At 36.1% G+C, this 19708-nt stretch overlaps 1 protein-coding gene across 1 annotated transcript in view; it reads right to left on the bottom strand.

The window, feature by feature from the left end:
• Positions 1-19410, bottom strand: part of PNPLA8 (patatin like phospholipase domain containing 8) — a 39901-nt gene extending 20491 nt beyond the window's left edge. The window contains 10 exon segments of the mRNA XM_030307733.1: positions 713-732; positions 735-769; positions 3566-3599; positions 3602-3644; positions 3647-3672; positions 3675-3737; positions 6879-6973; positions 11149-11300; positions 18083-18232; positions 18383-19410. Of these exon segments, the coding sequence (XP_030163593.1) occupies positions 713-732; positions 735-769; positions 3566-3599; positions 3602-3644; positions 3647-3672; positions 3675-3737; positions 6879-6973; positions 11149-11300; positions 18083-18232; positions 18383-19132 (1368 nt within the window). The 5' untranslated portion in view covers positions 19133-19410.
• Between the last annotated feature and the right edge of the window lie 298 nt (positions 19411-19708).

Raw genomic sequence — 19708 nt, 5'->3', positions numbered from 1 at the left:
TATTAAAGAACACAGAACTCAAGCAATACTCAGACCACTGGGTTTCAAACAAAACAAATAAAAAGAGCAGCTACACTGAGACATATCCTAGTGGCAATTAACACTTTTAAAATTTAGGTTCCATTCGGATGTTAACCTATATCTACAGGCATATAAAATTTCTTTTAAAAATCTTAGAGGAGGAAATGCCAGACTTTCTTAAATCACTAGATTTGATTAACCTTATAAAATAATTCTTCCTTATTTTTAGTCCTAGTCTTTCATGTTCTTAAACTTCTGTTGTACTCTTACTGGATATAGAAGAGGTTATTGGGGCGCCTGGGTGGCTCAGTTGGTTAAGCGTCTGACTTTGGGTCAGGTCATGATCTCATGGTCTGTGGGGTTCGAGCCTCATGTTGGGCCCTGTGCTAACAGCCCAGAGCCTGGAACCTGCTTCGGATATTGCGTCTTCCCCTCTCTCTGTTCCTCCCCTGCTCACATTCTGTCTCCCTCTCAAAAATAAGTAAACATTAAAAAAAATTTTGTTTAGAAGAGGTCTAATGAACACATCCTGTATCTTCACAGAATGGCCCAAGATGTAAGAAATTAATATAATCTATTAAAGAGGTTCCTAAGAAATGTTTCCCTTAATAGAGAAAGGGCCTCCAGAATAAGTGCTTTCAACCTGACCTTGAATTCCAAATTGGTATTATATTTAAGACTCTAAACTTACCTTAGGACATGTAGGGTTCTTGCTGTTTCAATCATTAGTGAGGATCCCATTCTATCCCTTTATAAAGGAGAAAATAAATTATATCAAAATGATTTTATCTCCTAACATCAAGGAACATACAATATGAAAACACTGTTTGCTCAGGGCTTTGTCAAAGTACTATGAGCGACAAACAAGAAATATAAAAATAAGAAAATATAATAAATTAGGCACCTCTAGGTGCCTTATAGTATAATTAGTGCACATAAAACAATATATAGTTATTTGTTAAGCTCTGATTTCAACTGCTGGTATCTATAGTATGGGGAGGAATCAGCCCAGGCTGCAAGGAGGGGTGGCTTGAGAAGGGCAGCAGGGGATGGCAAGGAAACCCATCCAATGCCAGGATGTGGAAGGGGTAAAGGCATGGAGGCAGAATAAACTGTTGTCTTCAGGGTCCTCCTGACAATATAGAGGAACTGTGCTGAGATAAAGCTGCCTAAGTATATAGCGTAGTTACAGAGTGATCTAAAAACCAGAGCAGAGCATTTAGACTTTAAACCTGTTTTAGCAATACAGAGCCAAAGTCACTCCTAAAAATGCTTTGGAAAATCATCTGAGTTGGCACCTGAATTACTGCAACATTACAGATATTGTCCCTTGGGCAACAATTCCCACAATTCCATTATAAGGGAGTTTTATTTCAGAGCACATTTTTTCCCTGGCTTAAAAATAGGTAATTTTCCCCTCTATTGAATATAAGGACTATGTTCTCTGCCAACTTGCCTCAAAAGAAAAAAACATGTTCTGATGACATTTTTTTTTCAAACAATATTCATGATTTTCAAATACAGTATTAGTGAATTTCACATGTAGGTAGTATGCACAAATTAGGTGGTGATCTACCCTGTATAATCTTTTATAAATATTGATTGTAAAATACTTTCTAAAGCGGACAAGATCTTTGTCTTTCCGAACCTGATCTATAGGTTTCATCTGCATGAAGACCAATTCAATTGTATTCTTCTAATAATCTTTTCATAGAAATCTTGCTGTAAAATTGGGACAGAGTTCCTGGGAACATGCTGCTTTTACAGTTTAAGCAAAGTTCACATTGTTTTTGTTTTTTTTTTTGAACCTTGATTTTATAAACAGAGGTAATATGCTTTAGTGAAGTTATGAACATAAATTCAAAAAGAAAGTCAGGAACACTAATTGCTTATTTCAGATGGATGTGAAAATACAAAAAAAAAAAGTCACCATTTGTAGATTCTACTGATGGTATAATTGAAGTGTCCCTAAAATAACACAAAATGATCTCAGAAAAAAAAAAAAAAGCAGAAATATGCTTTCAATAAATAAGAGAAACAAAAGACAAAAAAAAAAAAAAAAAGCCAGAGAGCAGATGTGGTAGGTAACAATAATGGCCCCCCAGTGAATGGTACTTCTTGATGTCCATATCCTCATATACAGTCCCTTCCCAGAGACCTTAGGTTTCAGTGGCTGTGGTCAAGGGGACATCAGCAAACATGCCATTAAAGTGAGGCTTGATAAGTATTATGCACTGGGGCTTACCCTTTTGAAACTCAGACCACTCTAATGGGATGAAGTCCAGAATGAGAGTGACCGCGTAGAGAGAGACCGGCACGGGAGCCATCTCAGCTGTGGTGTGAGTGGGAGTGAGTTCAGTCAGGCAAGAACAGAAGAAATGACCACACCACAGAATCAGGTTGTTTTAAACCACCATGTTTTGGGGCACCTGGGTGGCTCAGTCAGTTAGACACCCTACTTTGGCTCAGGTCATGATCTCTTGGCTTGTTAGCTCGAGCTCTGTGTCAGGCTCTGTGCTGACCACTCAGAGCCTGGAGCCTGCTTCGGATTTTGTGTCTCCCTCTCTCTCTCTGCCCCTCCACTGCTTGCACTCTGTTTCTCTCTCTCTCTCAAAACTAAACATTAAAAAAAATTTTTTTTAATAAGTCATTAAGTTTTGGAGTGGTATGCTTTGCAGCACAAGCCAAGTGAAAAAGTAGGGAAAGAAAAAGCAACTAATCACACTTAGAAAGGTCATTAATGCTGTGATTAAAAATAAGGAAGGCTTTGAAGAACCTTCACTGAAATAGCAATAAGCAAATATATGAAGATACCCTAACGAGTAACAAAAGGAAAAAAAACACTTCATAACAGAGAAACTGGCTTACAGTCTATTTTATAGTCTTATTATATAGATATGCATACTGAAGCACTGTTCATAATCACAATAAATTAAGAACATAAATATCCTAAACGTAAATGGTTCAGAAAATATGGTACCATCACACTGTGGAGCATAGTCTTTAAAAATTTGTCAAGAGATTTTCACAAAGTTGGAAATAGGGAAAGGATATAGAATTGAAACTACAATATAATCTCTGCTATATAAATACGTATGAGAATGTATATACAGTGTAGAAAAAAAGACTAGAGGAAAATATAAGGTCCACAGCTCTGAATGGTATTGTGGGTGATTTTAAAGGTTTCAATTTTATGCTTATATTTTTGGAAAAGTGAGTATAAAGCCTTGTAGTACCCTGGAAAAATGTTTACAAATTATTAATGTTTTAGAAGAATATCTGTTAATGACTTGAGAAAGACTAATATGTTAGTAAAAACAAGGTGCAACATGTCAATCTATAAGATGGTCTCAATTCTTAGAAAGAATTGAAACTTCTACATGCAAATCTCACACATGAACTCAAAAAAACGGTGACTGGAATTATACACCAAAATAGTAACAGTGGTCATCTCTAATTAACTTGTACCAATAATTTAATATTCTTTTTTAATATGTGCACATGTTATTATATAATCAAACATTAAAAAATAATTGTAACTTACTTAAGAATATTTTCCCAGGTTTGACTGTCATAAATGCATGGCTCCAACTCATTTTGACTGTTCCAACAATGACATTTTGTGTGAAAACACATCGGATCCTAATTTTCGTACAGTTCTTCACATTCATCCAACGGCATATGAAACAATCCCAACATGAATGCTAATATAGCACCTGGAAGAAAGAATGCTTGGTTTTCCGACATTGACGTTACAGTACTTATAAGACTTCCCAACTCACAGATTTGGTTAAAATTCTAGCTCCAACACTCCCTGTGTCACCTGGGACAAACTACTTAACCTGCCAGAGCCCTGATTCTTCATCTACAAAATAAAGGTAACTAAAAAAATGTATAATAACTAAAGATGATAAGTAAAAAATAAATTAAAAAATTAAAATGTACACATGTTTTTATATCAGGATTAACACAGGTAAAGGTCTTTACCCGGCCTCAGTAAGGACTAAATGTCAACCAATGATAAGGAGGATCAATTTTAAAATATAAAAAATGGTTGTTTTGCATTAAATCAAATACACACAATTAAGTTGTGGTCGATGATGTTCTTTCTAACCTTCATAGATTCCTTAAAACTTAACAATTCATTAAAATAATTACTCCTTCAAGTTGGTCCAGGGAATTAAAATAACTAAAGAAATTAAGTCTCGGGGCACCTGGGTTGCTCAGTCGGTTGGGCATCCCACTTCAGCTCAGGTGACGATTTCACGGTTCATGAGTTCGAGCCCCACATCGGGCTTTGCACTGATAGCACAGAGCCTGCTCTGGATTCTCTGTCTCCCTCTCTCTCTTCCCTTCCCCCGCTAGCTCTCTCTTTCTCTCTCTCTCAAAAATAAACATTAAAAAATTTAAAAAAAAGTAATTAGGTCTCTGGGATATCCTTTTAAATAGCCGATTTCATATCCTAGCTGCACGTGGCAGGACACACTGCCACCTAGTGTATCTAACTGGCCTAAACCTGAATTCAGGAGAAAATAGGCGAGAAAGCTTTGGGGGGTTGGGGGTAAAGACCTATACAGAATGACAGTTTATTTTGACATTATAAACAGAATAAAAACAGCAACTCATTATCATAATGAGTTTTAAATATTTTATTATATTCAGTGTTATTCTAGTAAAAGATAAAACAGCTTAGTTTTAAATTAAATTGTATGGCATCACTATATAATAGAAACTATTTTTTTCAATTTGCAGAAAATCTCTAACACAAGAAATAACCTGCCAAAAATTAAGTTCCTTTCAAGTACAGCTACTATAAACATGAGATATTTTAAAACTAAATTTTACTGAACTAGTAAGGATATTACCTTTAAATTAAATATATTTATTAAGTTTATAAAAATTCTAAGTGCAAAGAAAATTTTCTACGTTAGAATACACAAAATGGAAAGAAGAAAGGAAAACTATAAGCACTGTATTCGAAGTTAAGGTTAACGTAAGCCAGAAGAGAATGGAAAAGACAGATCATGACAAATACAGAAATGTATGTATATCACATAAACAGATACCCTGCTTCATGGATGATGAATCTCTGTGATTTAAAATTCTCTTTATTGAGCATCCACCTACTAACAGTGGTGCCAAAGCAGGAAGTTTGCTTGTTTAAATGTGTGAATTGCTAAGAACTACTACAAATTTAACAGAAATGGTCAGGGTTAAAGCTGCAAAACAAGTGTCAAAGAACATTAGCCCTAGAGTGGGAGAGAGCCAAGCATAAGAGACTGTTAAAAACTGAGAACAAACTGAGGGTTGATGGGGGGTGGGAGGGAGGGGAGGGTGGGTGATGGGTATTGAGTAGGGCACCTTTTGGGATGAGCACTGGGTGTTGAATGGAAACCAATTTATCAATAAATTTCATATAAAAACAAAAAAAAAAAACAAAAAAAAAAAAACAAAAAAAACATTAGCCCTAGGAAATGTCTCTTTAGGAAAAGTTTCCACAGTTAAATCAAATTGGGAAATAAATATTATTTTCCTATTCTGAGAGTCCCAACGCACTCTTACTGCACTCAACGCAGAGCCTGCAGAGGAGCTCGATCCCACAACCCTGGGATCATGACCTGAGCCAAAACCAAGAGTTGGACACTCAACCGACTGAGCCACCCAGGTGTCCCCAATGCATTTTTAATATACTAAAGTATCCCTGAAGTCCTCTGTAAAGAAACCTGTAATAACTTCCTATAACCCAACAACTTTCTGTAACCTAATATCTTGGGGAATTAGTGTTCATTTCATGGAACATCATAAGAATCACCGATTCCTTATGTGTTTGAATCATTCCTTTAACTGCTCATTAAGCTTTCAAAACTAAACATTAATTAACATGCCCTTTGAGCATATTGGGCTCAAATATGTGAGCTCAAATATGTGGGCTCAAATATATGTGTCAGCATACTGGACACACGTAATGTGGAGAAGTCATTTGATTTTGTTACTAGTAGTCTTTAGTACTATCTTAATTCAAGAGAATGAGAAAAAAGAAATAGAAATAAAAGCCTATGAAGATCAACTAACAGGAAGTGAGAAATTATCAGGTCAAACAGTAAAATACACAGCAAGGATCCACAATCCTAATAGTTCTTGAGTGTTACCTCAGGGGTAAACAATAGCTATGTGTATCCCGAGGGGCTTAATGTATACATGAGGTGGGCACGGGTGGATGTATGGGTGACAGAGCTCATGGAAGGAAACAGAAAAACCAACAGAAAAAACAAAAATTTATCTGATGGTGACTCAAGGAAAACTACGAAATTATTCAGTAACAATCATATCCTAAGTTGCCAACTTATTCTATACACATATAAAACTACAACTTTAAATGTACCTAGCAATATTAAGAAGCAGGCTTTAAAAAACACGCATTCTCACGTTTATCAACTTAAATTCAGGTTTTAAACAACCAGACAAAAAAATGTTATAAAAAGCAATTTCCTCACAGAGGGACACGTCTCACCAAAAAATAAAATCGTATCCATCTTTAACACTCCATTGGTTCAAGTACAATTTTGGTCCCTACCTTCCTTCCACTTTATCACTTTCCTTGAGGTGACTACACCATAAAGCAATAATTCGTAATTTGTATTTGTCACTGTGGCTTATTTAAAACGTATTAGGAAAGCACATTAAAAACCACTTCTGAATGTTACCTTACTCCCAATAAGCATTTTATAAAGTTCATTAAGCCAATCAAAGGATTATCCATCATTAAAACATAAAACTAATACCCACCACTTCAGAGAATAACCAGAATTTTAAATGCATACTGCTGGGAGGCACGGCTTCCATATGCCAATAATTACCTGTGCTCACACCACAAATGTAATCAAAGAGCTGATGAACTGGCTTCTGAGTAAGTTCAACCAATTTTCGCAGTGTCTGAAGAGCAACCACACCCCTACAGACAAAAAGGAAGATAAAAATTCCTGTTTCAAGGAAATTAAGTATTGAATAAAACAAGCCTACAAGTTGCTTTTCTAGCTTAGATGCAAACACAAAAATTAGTAACATAAATTAGCATCAGTAAAAACTGCCTGTTTTTAAGATTACTTTCAAAACTCCAGTACTAAATAATGGTATAAAACCTGTGTCACAGCAACGCATTTTTAAATTTACGCTAGTATCTCTTTGAATAAGACTACAAAGATATGCCAATGTAAAATATACTTTTTTAACACGCCAACTGTGGAAAATACTTAAAACCTCCATTCACCAGTTTTGGAACGCCGTATACTGGTGGTTTCTTCTCCCTCCACTACAAGTTGGTTATCTATGCTTCTATATATATTTTCGTTGTCTCTACTTTGCTAGTCATACTTTTAAGTTTTCTTTTATTCATTATTTTTTTAAACTTTCAACAACTTTAAGGTAATGCCCTACATTTAAGATAATTTATGCTGCTGACTTTGCTCATCTCTCGATCTTTGCCAAGGCAGCAAAATGCGTGATGATAAATGTGAAAAATGAAACAGGCTAGAAGGTGTAGGCCAATTCAGGATGTGTGTAACACGTGGACAATTCTTAACACTAGGAAAATATACAGACACAGTGAAATGGTCTAAACCCAATACAAGATGTGGGGCAGAGAATCGTGGTGGTTAGGGACCACCAATAAAATTTAGAGTGTCAAACTAACAGGAAATCACTAGAAAATATTCTAAGATTAAAATAGAAAACCAAACAAACAGAGGGTTACTGGAGGGGTGGTGGGAGGGGAGGTGGGTTAAATGGGTAAGGGGCATTAAGGAATCTACTCCTGAAATAACTGTTGCACTATATGCTAACTAACTTGGATGTAAATTAAAGAAATAAAAAATAAATAAAATAAAAATAAATAAAATTTTAAAAACATTTTAAAAAAAAATAGAAAATGAAAGATGCTGATTTTTTTTTTAATTTTAAGAAATAATGTGGATTTAAAGAGAGGTAAGAGAAGATAAGATGGCTTATTAAAGAGATACATTATGAAATCAAAGTGAGGGGACATGAAGAATTAGAGATAATGCTGGATAAATATATTTAACAATATGACCACCACTATCATATAAAAAGAAATAAACATGCACATATATATACTTGTGCAAGAAAAAAAGATTTGAAAAAATCAAAATATTAAAAATAATCTAGGAATTGTGAGCTACAATTTTTGTTTGCTTTTCTTTACTTTTTTTCCCTCCCAGGTTTACTTGTATAATCAGGAAGAAAACTATTTTAAAATGCTGTTATTTATAAACTACTTCAGGACAAATTTAAAAATAAGTATACCTGCCAGGTTGATTCTATCAGCCTAACAGCCTACCGGGCTCTCATATACAAAAGAAATAAAAGATCTGGGTTCTTTTCCTCACAAGCCCTCACACCTTCCTCCTTCCAACTACACTTCCCATTCTGGCTGCTTTCTCACGCTCCCCTACACCCAGGTGTCCCATCGGCAGCACGAGTGACACCTGGGCCGGACAACTGTGCTGTGGGGGCTGTCCTGTGTGCCGCAAATCATTGTGTTGTACACCTGAAACTAATGTAAGTTAATATCTCGATAAATTTTTTAACCGGAAAAAAAGAAGTCATAGTCATGATCACTCTTTAAAATAGTACTGTTACTCTTTTTTTTTTTTCGTTCCAAGATTCTATTTAAATTCAAGTTAGTTAACGTACAGTGTAGTATTGGTTTCAGGAGTAGAATCCAGTGATTCATCACTTACATACAACACCCAGTGCTCATCCCAACAAGTGTCCTCCTCAATGCCCCCCACCCACCTCCCCTCCAGCAACCCTGTTTGTTCTTTGTACTTAAGAGTCTCTTCTGGTTTGCCTCCCCATTTTTCCTTTTCTTCCCCTATGTTCATCTGTTTTGTTTCTTAAATTCCACGAGTGAAATCACATGGTATTTGTCTTTGACTTAATTCGCTTAGCATAATACATTCTAGTTCCATCCACATCACTGACATATACATATATATGACATGTATATATATATGTATATATATACATACACACATATACCCACACACACACATGTATCTTTTTTTTTTTTTTTTTTTTTAATTTTCTTTAGAGACAAAGGGCATTGAGCAGCAGATAGGGGCAGTGGGAGAAAGAGAATCCTAAGGAGACTCCATGTTCAGTGTGGAGCCTGGCACTGGGCTCAAACCCACAATCCTGGGATCATGACCTGAGCACACCAAGAGTTGGACTCGCCACCAACTCAGCCACCCAGGCACCCCTATAGCACATCTTCTTTGTCCATTCATCAGCTGATGGACATTTGGGCTCTTTCCATAATTTGGCTTCTGTTGACAGTACAAAATAGCACTGCTACTCTTTATCACTTTGCTTTGTTTTTCTTCATAACACCCATTCCTACTCAAAAGTACATTTTTTTCCCCCTATTTGTTCTCTTTCCTCCCCTGGAATGCAAGTACCATGAAGACTTGGATTTTGCTTACTGAGTGACCCCAGGATCCAAATCACCGTGTAGAGCATGGCAGGTACTCAATATGTTAGCTGACTCGATAAATGATACCATCCTTCCCAAATACTCTGAACTTAATGGCAGAAGAGGACTGGCTTCTTCCTGCTCCTCGGTGAAATTCCTTACTCATTCAACTGCCATTCTCCTTACTTCTCATTACTTGGAACCAATCCTATGCACTAGAATGATTCTCTCTAACTCATTACCACTTTATCATATGACTAACGTTCACTTTCTTGAATTTCACTTCTGTAAGAAACATCCAAAAGGTCTTCTAAGACTTTTCTCTCCTCAATCAATTCCACCTTCACTTGCCAAATTAGCACTTCTATATTGCTGCGTGAAGCCTTATAGTCAACATGTGCAAAACAGAACTGTCTTTCTCAATAGCAACCACCTCCTCCCATTTCCCTGCAATTCTGTCCCAATCATCCATAGGGTCTACACTTAAGAGTGACCTTGACCTCTTTCAACTACATCCAAACCCCTTTTTCTTCAAAGTTTTCTTACATATTTTTCCTTCCTCCTGCTTCCCACTGCCATCATCTGAAGTTATTATTTTATTGTCCTCTGCCTAGATTATTAGTCTCTTCTCTCATCATCCACTCCTTCATTCACATTGTGTCAAAATTAAAAGAATCTGGCTTGCACACAGGACTTTAGAATTTAAAAAGGTCAGGGTAGTACTTGGACATACAAAACAGTAACTGGCAAGGCAGGACTATCAGAGAACAAAATCAGAGAGGCAAAGTAAGCTAAGAACAACGCGCAGGCATGTACTTTGAATTTAAGAGGTAAGAGCAGAGATGGCAGGAAACTAGCACCCAAGCTAGAAAATTTGGGGCGAAAGGCTAACATCAAAGAATCTAACCAACAAGTAGTAGGAACTAAGAACAAGAAGTATGGATGAACTGCCAGCAGAAAGAATGGACTTTGATGGTGAAATGACCTCCTGAGCTGAGAATGCTCAGATGGCCCCTGTAGCACCAGAACTGGCATCTACAAGTGAAGATGTAGGGAGTCAGGAAGTTACTGATACAGACTCCTTTTCTAACCATCACTTAATTAAGTGACTAGCTGACTGGTAAACATGGGTAAGATAAATATAATGAAGGAAAGCCGACATTATAAAACATTGCCAAGATTTTAAGAGAATCATGGTTGGTAAATTGTGCTAAATTACCAAAAAGGTCTGAAAAGACCAAACTGAAATAAATACTGGATCAAATTAAACTAAAAGAAAATCCAGGTATATATTCTCTTAGACGGTAAGTAACAAGTTAAGAAAAACTATTTACTGTTTTATTTCAAAAATTTGGTTTTATAACGAAGTAGTTACTATAATTACACAGAATTGGTTAAAAAAATTCCTAAGGCTGAACTGGATCAGCAGATTTAAAACATCATTTTTCTGTGGTGCCTGGGTAGCTCAGTCAGTTAAACATCCGACTCTTGATTTCAGCTCAGGTCACGATCTCACAGTTCGTGGGTTCAAGTCCCGTGTTGGGCTCCGCGCTGTCAGCACAGAGCCTGCCTGGGATTCTCTCTCTCCCTCTCTCTCAAAATTAAACTTAAAAGAAAAATCATTTTTCTAGCCTCACCTTGTCCCTCCACCATCAATTGTAAGAATTCGGATTCCTCTTCCTTTCACTGGATCCACGTAGCCAATTAAGGCCAAAATTTCTCTAACTGCAGCCTGAAGAGTTTCATCCTTAATTTGTCTCAATCGTAATAAATATGGAATAATTTTTTCCTGTTGAGAGAAAAGATACTTTATTGCTTTTGTCAAATGAAGAGTGAAAATGTATGATTTATTTTTAACCAACACACATAGATCAGCACATATAATCACAGTGCCAGTGTTTATTAATTTCTCAGTAATCTTAAATGACTTTTTAACATATTATTAATGTCAATTAATATTCAAGACATTTTTTCTAATATCTAGGTTAAAAATTAACCTCGAGCCAAATGTTTTCTTTAAAAAATACAATGCTTAATAATTAGAAAAAAATATAATTTGCTTAACACAAATTTATGTAGTATTAATTGTTACCGCAAAAGGTTAATAACATTCTAATTACATAAATATTTTCTCCAAATCCTAAAGAAGATGAAACTGCTTCATAGTAATTACTGGAAATTAAACTTGTTATCAAAAGAAAACATAAACCATCTTGTGTACATGGGATATAAGGGTAAGTCATAGTGAAATATAAATAAATGTCAGTTAATAAATCAAACTAAGGTAGAAGGCAGAAACTTCTATCCCATTACAATAAGTTCAAATTTAAGTTCATTTAATATGTAAATAATCCATTTAAACAAAACTAGGACTTCAAGATTCCACATGTTCATAGTGTTGACCAGAGGCCAAGAGCCTAGATCGTAGGGTTCTACATTGAGTTTAGCAAAGATTCACTAGGTTCTGTACAGAGAAAGATCTCACCTCGTCAGTACCCCAGGTACTGGGGCAAAGTTGAGTAGCAGCTACACTAGTGCTACGTAACCTTCAGTAAATTAAAAAAAAAAAGGAATCCCAATGTTTCACTCATTTTATTTCTTTTGTATGATATGTCAAATCTGAACTACTATTGTTCTAAATTCTTTTCGGTTGTGTTTCTGCCCTGGCTAATGTCAGGCTTCAAGGCCCCACTAGAAGAACCTGAACAATGGTAGAGCATGGGAATGTAAATTTCCATTTCTGGTTAGGGTAGGACAGTTTCTTTCCAAGAACTAGAAAAGTTTAATAAAATACAAAAAAAAAATCTGTTTAAAAGCTGCAGAAGCAATGAGGGCAAGGGAGGCTAAGAATCTGGAGAAGAGATCATGATTCAAAGGGGCACATGCACCCCAATGTTTATAGCAGCACTATCGACAATAGCCAAATTATGGCAAGTGTCCAAATGTCCACTGACTAATGGATGAATAAGATGTGGTATACACACACACACACACACACACACACACACAATGGAATACTACTTGTATTTTTGGAGAGGAAAAAAGAATTAAAACTTGCCATTTGCAACAACATCGATGAAACTACAATGTATTATGGTAAGTGAAATAAGTCAGGCAGAAAAAGACAAATATCATATGATTTCACTCATATGTGGAATTTAAGAAACACAACAGATGAACATAGGGGAAGGGAAGGAAAAATAAGATAAAAACAGAGCAGGAGGCAAACCAGAAGAGACTTAAATGCAGAGAACAAACTGGGGGTTGCTGGAGGGAAGTTGAGTAGGGGGATGGGCTAAATGGGTGATGGGCTTTAAGGAGGGCATTTGTTGGGTTGAACACTGGGTGTTATATGTAAGTGATGAATCACTGGGTTCTATCCTGAATACTATGTATGTTAACTAACTTGAATTTAAATAAATAAAATTTTAAAACGTGAGCTGACAAACTATAGCTTTTCTTCTCTAGAGGCATTTGATCATTGGGGAAAGAAACAGAAGACTGAAAAACTGGGATTGGTTCAGATAGAGGGCCATAAATGGAAGACAGAGAAACTAGCTGAGTTAAAAGGTAACTCAGAGTGGGAAAATACACTTACAAAAAAGATATATGTAGCTATACTATTATATACATTACATGCTATGTTATATTATATTTAATATATACTATACATATAAAAACTTCTATCCATAATATATAAAGAAATTCTCCAAATCATAAGAAAAAGCTAGTCAACCCAATGGAAAACGAGAAAGAGCTGAAAGAGGCACTTCACAAAGGAGGTATACAAATGGCCAATAAACAGTGGAAATGGTGCTAAACTTCATAGTTATTGGAGAAACACAATCCAAAGCCACAATTTAATATCGCTAAACATCTAACAAAATGGCTAAAAGAACAACCAGAAAGCTGATATAATTTTGGCAAAAGTATAAAGTGCTATAAACACTTTGCAAAACCATTTGGCAGTACCTGCTAAAGATGAAAAGAGGCATACTTCGTGACCAGGAAACTCCTCTTGGGTATACACTCCCAAAGAATAAAGACCTATATTTTCCAAAAGATATGTCCCAGAAGCACTATTCCTAAACATTCCCATACTGAAAACTATCCAAAAATGTCCATCATCAGTAATATGGATAAATACATTGCACTATATTCATACCACAGAACACAGCACAGTGAGTGTGTTTCACAACCATACCATAGAAGGTTCTCACAAATAACGTCAAGTGAAAAATACCTAAAAAGCACATGCCGTATCCTTCCATTTGTACAACATGCAGAAAAAAGGCACAACTAATCGATAGTGCTCAAACTCAGGAAAACTCGTCAGTAAAACTCTGACTTTTGGAGTTTTGGAGACGGTGACTGGAAGGGGGCACAGAGGGGCTTTTGGGAGTGCTGCTACCATTCTGTTTCTTATATTGGGTGAGGGTTATATGGATGTTCTCAATTTTTGAAAATTTATGGAGCTGTATGCTTACATACAGTTTTCTGTCCATGCTATTTTTATAAAAAGTTAAAAAAGGTCACATGAATGAGCTTAGGGCCCCTACCAGTCAAAGCAGAGATGAATTCAGCATTCAAAAAAAATGGAGGGGGAGAAAAAAATTTATAGTAACACAATTTATGAAAAACTAGTTCATAAGGATAGCTTTTTAAAAATGCCAAAAAACATTCATGTCACCAATGAGGCAGCTTTTTTTTTTTTAATTTTTTTTTTTTCAACGTTTATTTATTTTTGGGACAGAGAGAGACAGAGCATGAACAGGGGAGGGGCAGAGAGAGAGGGAGACACAGAATCGGAAACAGGCTCCAGGCTCCGAGCCATCAGCCCAGAGCCTGACGCGGGGCTCGAACTCACGGACCGCGAGATCGTGACCTGGCTGAAGTCGGACGCTTAACCGACTGCGCCACCCAGGCGCCCCAAATGAGGCAGCTTTGAAAGCATCTCTTTACTTTGAAAATTGGTGACTAAGTAGAAAGAAATTAAGCATTTCTCTTGCTTATCCTGTAAAATTGGTCTTTGAGAGTAACCAAATAGCTTTAACTGGTAAAGGAAAGCTCTACTTTTACAAAAGAATGTCAATTACAATGCAGAAAGAGTGACAGAATTAGACATTTATCATTCTGCAACCCTAATGAATTGACTAGTTCTGGGAACAAGCAGGTTAATGGGTAATGGGATCATGGTTCCAGCCTAAATGTCCAATGAGAAGATCAGACTGTCATCTCTCTGATCCGGGGGTCAACATTAGCATTACTAATGGTTTTTCAACCAATTATGTTCTGATATGATACAAGATGAGGCACATGACATCACATACAATGTTCTATAACAAAAAATTGTTTAACTCAATCAATTCTTTATATTTAAATTCCAGCGTTCAGGAAAAAAAGGGAAGGAGGAATACGTCAAATAACACCAATGAGCAGGAAGCCAGGCAAATCCAGAAAGCGAGCCATTCTACAAGATAACCAGCCTGGTCTCTTCAATTAGTTTTGAAAATGAGGGAAGGAAGAATAGCGCTATAAGTGACCTGGGGGAAATAACCAAATGGCATGTATGGTCTAGACTGGACCCTCGTTTGGACACTATCAGTTATATAAAGAACCTTTTCAACCTGGGTATAGGATGAGATGAAAATTTACTGATACAGAAAGGTGTACACTATGAACAGAAAAAAAAAATTTAATTTTAAAAAAGGCTATAAAATAGTACATATACAATGACTTTATTTTGGTATATTAAATATACACAGAACAATTTCTAGAAAAATATTGTGGTAGGCCTTACTAACACTCCCCAGTATCCAGTTTGCTCCTCCTTCCTGGCATACAAAGGCAGTACTTCTAAAGCAGGATAAGTAAGTTCTGAGTAGAAGAAGCCTGTGGCACTTTCTGCTGAAATACTCTCTTACCTGCTAGAGTCATCATGGAGGAGGCCTCATATGGAGACAGAGAACAAGATCAAAGTAGCCACCACCCGCACGTTCACTGCCCTGGAGAGTCACCTAAACCCCCAGGCGATGTTGCACAAGGGACAAATAAGTTTCTGTTGTGTTAAACCACTTAGGTTTTGGTATTGTTTGTTATTAAGTTTAACTCAGCTTCCTCTGATTAATACAAAGTGACATCAATACACTTACAGCAGTAATCTCTGGGTAGCAGAAATATGTCATTTTTTTTTTTTAATGTTAAGGAATGCCTTTTTTTTTAAGTTTATTTACTTTTTTTTTTGCAGGTTTTTTTTTTTTTTAACGTTTGTTTATTTTTGAGACAGAGAGAGACAGAGCATGAATGGGGGAGGGTGAGAGAGAGGGAGACACAGAATCTGAAACAGGTCCCGGGCTCCAAGCTGTCAGCACAGAGCCTGACGCGGGGCTCGAACTCACGGACCGCGAAATCATGACCTGAGCCAAAGTGGGCCACTTAACCGACTGAAATTTACTTATTTTGAGAGAGAGAGAGAGAGAGAGAGAGAGAGAGAGAGAAGAGAAAGAGAAAGAGAGTGGGGGAGAAATAAGGAAAGAGTGAGAGAGATTCCTAAGCAGGCTTCACACTGTTGCCACTGTTAGTGCTTTTTTCCTTATTTTTTACAACGTTTACACTGTCTTTTTTTTTTAATAATAAAAGGCCTAACTTGACAATAAATTTCATGTTAAAAAATAATAATAATAAAAGGTTACTTTTTTATTTATCTCATTAGGAAAGTTCACATGAAAGTGTAGGTATGAACATGTCTTAATTTATCAAGTTCATTCTTTTTGAGATACTTATTATGTATACCAAATATGATAAGAACTTTTTTCAGACCATCCAGCTTTTCATTCATAATTGATCTGAATATACACTCCTACATCACACTACCCCTTGGTATTGAAAGGTCCTCAGATTTGGGATCAGTAATGCAAAATAAAAGAGCCCTCAAAATTTCTATTAGCATGAATATTCATAATAGACCAAAACTGGAAAACATCCATCAGGGGTATATAAGTAAATAAATTGTGATACATTCACACCATGGAACAAAAAAGCTTGTTCTACAACTACCCCTAACAATGTGAATGACTATTAACAACATGCTGAGTGAAAAAAACCAATCACAGTGGTTTATATAATGTACAAAAGCAAGCAAAACTAATCTAATCTAAACTAATTTGGGGAGACTGTGACTGAAGAGGGGCACAAGGCAGGTTTCTGAAGTGCTGGTTAATTCTGTTCTTCATCTTGGGCATCACTTACACAGATGCATTTAGTTTGTGAAAAAGTCACTGAACTTTATACCAATAACTGCATGTGTACTATACTTCAATAAAACATTTTTTAAAAGTTCTTTAAAGTATGCAATTCTACTTCAGATCTCAGCTTTCAGTATATCACTGAAATGTTAATTGGACTTAAAAGCATACCTATATTTGGGAGATTTGTCTTTTAGGTAAGAGATTAAATATCTATGAAAGACAATCCCCAATTTTATTACCGTGAAATTCTAAAGTTTAGCTTACATACATCATAAGTATGAATTATACAACTACAGAAGGCCAACTTATTTAAAGACTTAGATCATTCTTCAGCAAGTTAACTGTCAAAAAATGGAATAAATATGAACTAGTTAACTTAAAATTTTCTGAATGGCAAGTCAGATCTCTAATCAAATGTTAACATTATCTATTGATTATGTATTTGTAAATTGTTCATTAGATAATACAAATAACCTTAGCAGTACAGATGTAAAGAGACTCAACCACATCACTCATATTTTATAGTATTTCTCTGGAAACAGTCTATTTAAATGGGTCTAATTTAGCTTCACTTTTATATTTGAAAAAACTGAGGCCGAGAAAAGCTAACTTTTTATTAAAATAATTACCAATTCAATTATCATTGATCATTAAATTTTTTAGATCTGCAAATACAAAAGATCATGAAATAAAAATTAGCAATGGTGTTACTTATGAATTACATCTCCTGTCTTAAAAGAGTAGACATCTGGTATAAACACCTACATTGCATTTTAGAAAATTTGGCAACTATTAGGCAATTCAATGAATGCACTGAGTTATAGCTTCTATTTTAAAATGTTTAATCTCAAAGTACAGATAGCAGTACCAATAGCATAATTCATCGTCACAGAGTAAGAGAGTATTTAGCGTAATATTTATCACTGAATAATTGGGACAATTAATCTATAACACAACATGTGCATGATAAAAACCACAAAAATATTTACTTTTTAATGTTTTTTTTTTTTTATTATTTTATTTTTGTGGAGACAGAGAGAGCATGAGCGGGGGAGGAGCAGAGAGAGAGGGAGACACAGAATCCAAAGCAGGCTCCGGGCTCCGAGCTGTCAGAACAGAGGCCGACACGGGGCTCGAACCCACAAACCGCGAGATCATGACCTGAGCCAAAGTCGGACGCTCAACCGACTGAGCCACCCAGGCGCCCCTTAAACCACAAAAATATTTAAATAAAAAAAAATGAAAGGCTTTGCTCTCTCCATCTTAGAAAGTGTATTAGTATTCTTATTCTGAGACAAAACCAGATTCAATAAATTAGAATTACCTTCACAGCCACTCCTTTTCCCTCAGGAAATTCTAGGAGATGAAAAGTCAGTTCTTCAACCCTGTTAATGCAGAGCTTTGGGTCAGCTGTTCTTCTCAATGCTTGGACTAATGCCCGGGTTCTGTTATCAATACTCACTCTTGCAATAATCTATAAAAACATGTTAAAATATAGATGAGTAGAATATGAAACTGCTCTAGTAATATCAACAAATGACTGAAGTTCCTTAGGTCCATAGGGAAACGAAACTTAGGAATTGGACAAACATGAGAACTTCAAGCAACACTGGTAACAACTTGCCTTTTCTCGCTGAAGAGATAACCGCTTTTTCTCCTCTGCATTTTTGTCTTTGCTGACAGGTTGCTCGGCTTTAACAGCCTCCTCCTGTTCTTCCGGCTGACTCTTCGAATCATACTTCAATTTGGGGACAAGTCCACCAATATAACCACCTACTAAAGCTTGTACACCTTCAGTGGGACGAGAAAGAAAGTTAGCAATACTTTGTTTAGTAGAAACTGGAAGTGCCTCGGGTGTTCCACCGGGACTTGCAGGCTTGTCCTCAGAACATAAGGAATATTCTGAATCTAGCTTATCCCTCAGGGAGCCAGGATCTGGAGAGCTAGATTTCCCTTCTTCAACCTTTGTATCTTCAAGTTCCGATTTGTCCTGGAAATGTTTACTTTCTTTTTTTTGAGGCATTCTTTCCTCACGTTTGAAGTATGAATTAATATGACTTGATAAAAAGTAGAACGACTCTCCAAATTTTGTGGTTATACTACGCGTGTAACGAAACAGGCTTTGTTTACCTAGATCTTCATCTAGAACACGACTTTCCTTTTCTGAAAAAGAAGTATCTTCTGATTTGTTGCTATACTTTTTCAGAGATTTGATGGCTTGTTTAATGTTTTTCTGTTTTAACCAGCCACCATCCGATACTTTTCTTAATATTCGAGAACTTGGCTTAAATTGAGCTAAACGTGAGATCATTTCATTCTGAGTGCCAAAAACAGCCTTTGAAACAGAGTTCAAAGTACTTTTAATACGGGACATACGAATGCTCACTTTTGTTAGTCCCTTGGGGGCAGAAGTGCTAAGTTTCAAAATCCCAATGTGTAAACCATGGTGGCTTGGAGAGGAACAGTGCTTGCTGCAAGAATGTATTTCACTTTTGGTCCATTTACATCTTATTTTGCTTGTATGAAAACCTCTTTGTAGACTGACGTGGCTTATCCTCCAGTAATGTTTAGGTGAGCACAAGAAATGCAGTTGCTTGCTTCTCTGCTTCCCACAAAGACTTCTTGCATTACTAAGGAGGTAAATATAATATATCTGTAGTCAAATTAATAGACATAATTTACAAATCATTTATTTTCTATATGTTATGATTTTCACTTCATTCCTGAATGCTTCATTTAAGAAATGCCATAATTCATGGTCTTACCTGAAATGGCAAGAAAAAAAAATTAGGATTCAAGGTAAAATGGAAACCAGGTGTAAGATAAAATACATTTCTGCTCGAACTAAACTCGGCAGCTTGTCTCAAAAGAAGACAGAGTAATGCATTTCCATTACAGATAGCGCAGATTTGACTTTTAAGCTAACCGAAAACAATTCATTTGTCAGTGC

This window comes from Lynx canadensis, chromosome A2 (genome assembly GCF_007474595.2).
Source record: "Lynx canadensis isolate LIC74 chromosome A2, mLynCan4.pri.v2, whole genome shotgun sequence".
In the NCBI taxonomy this organism is placed as follows: Eukaryota; Metazoa; Chordata; class Mammalia; order Carnivora; family Felidae; genus Lynx; species Lynx canadensis.
Note: the sequence above shows the minus strand (reverse complement) of the source record. Positions and strands in the feature narration are given on the sequence as shown.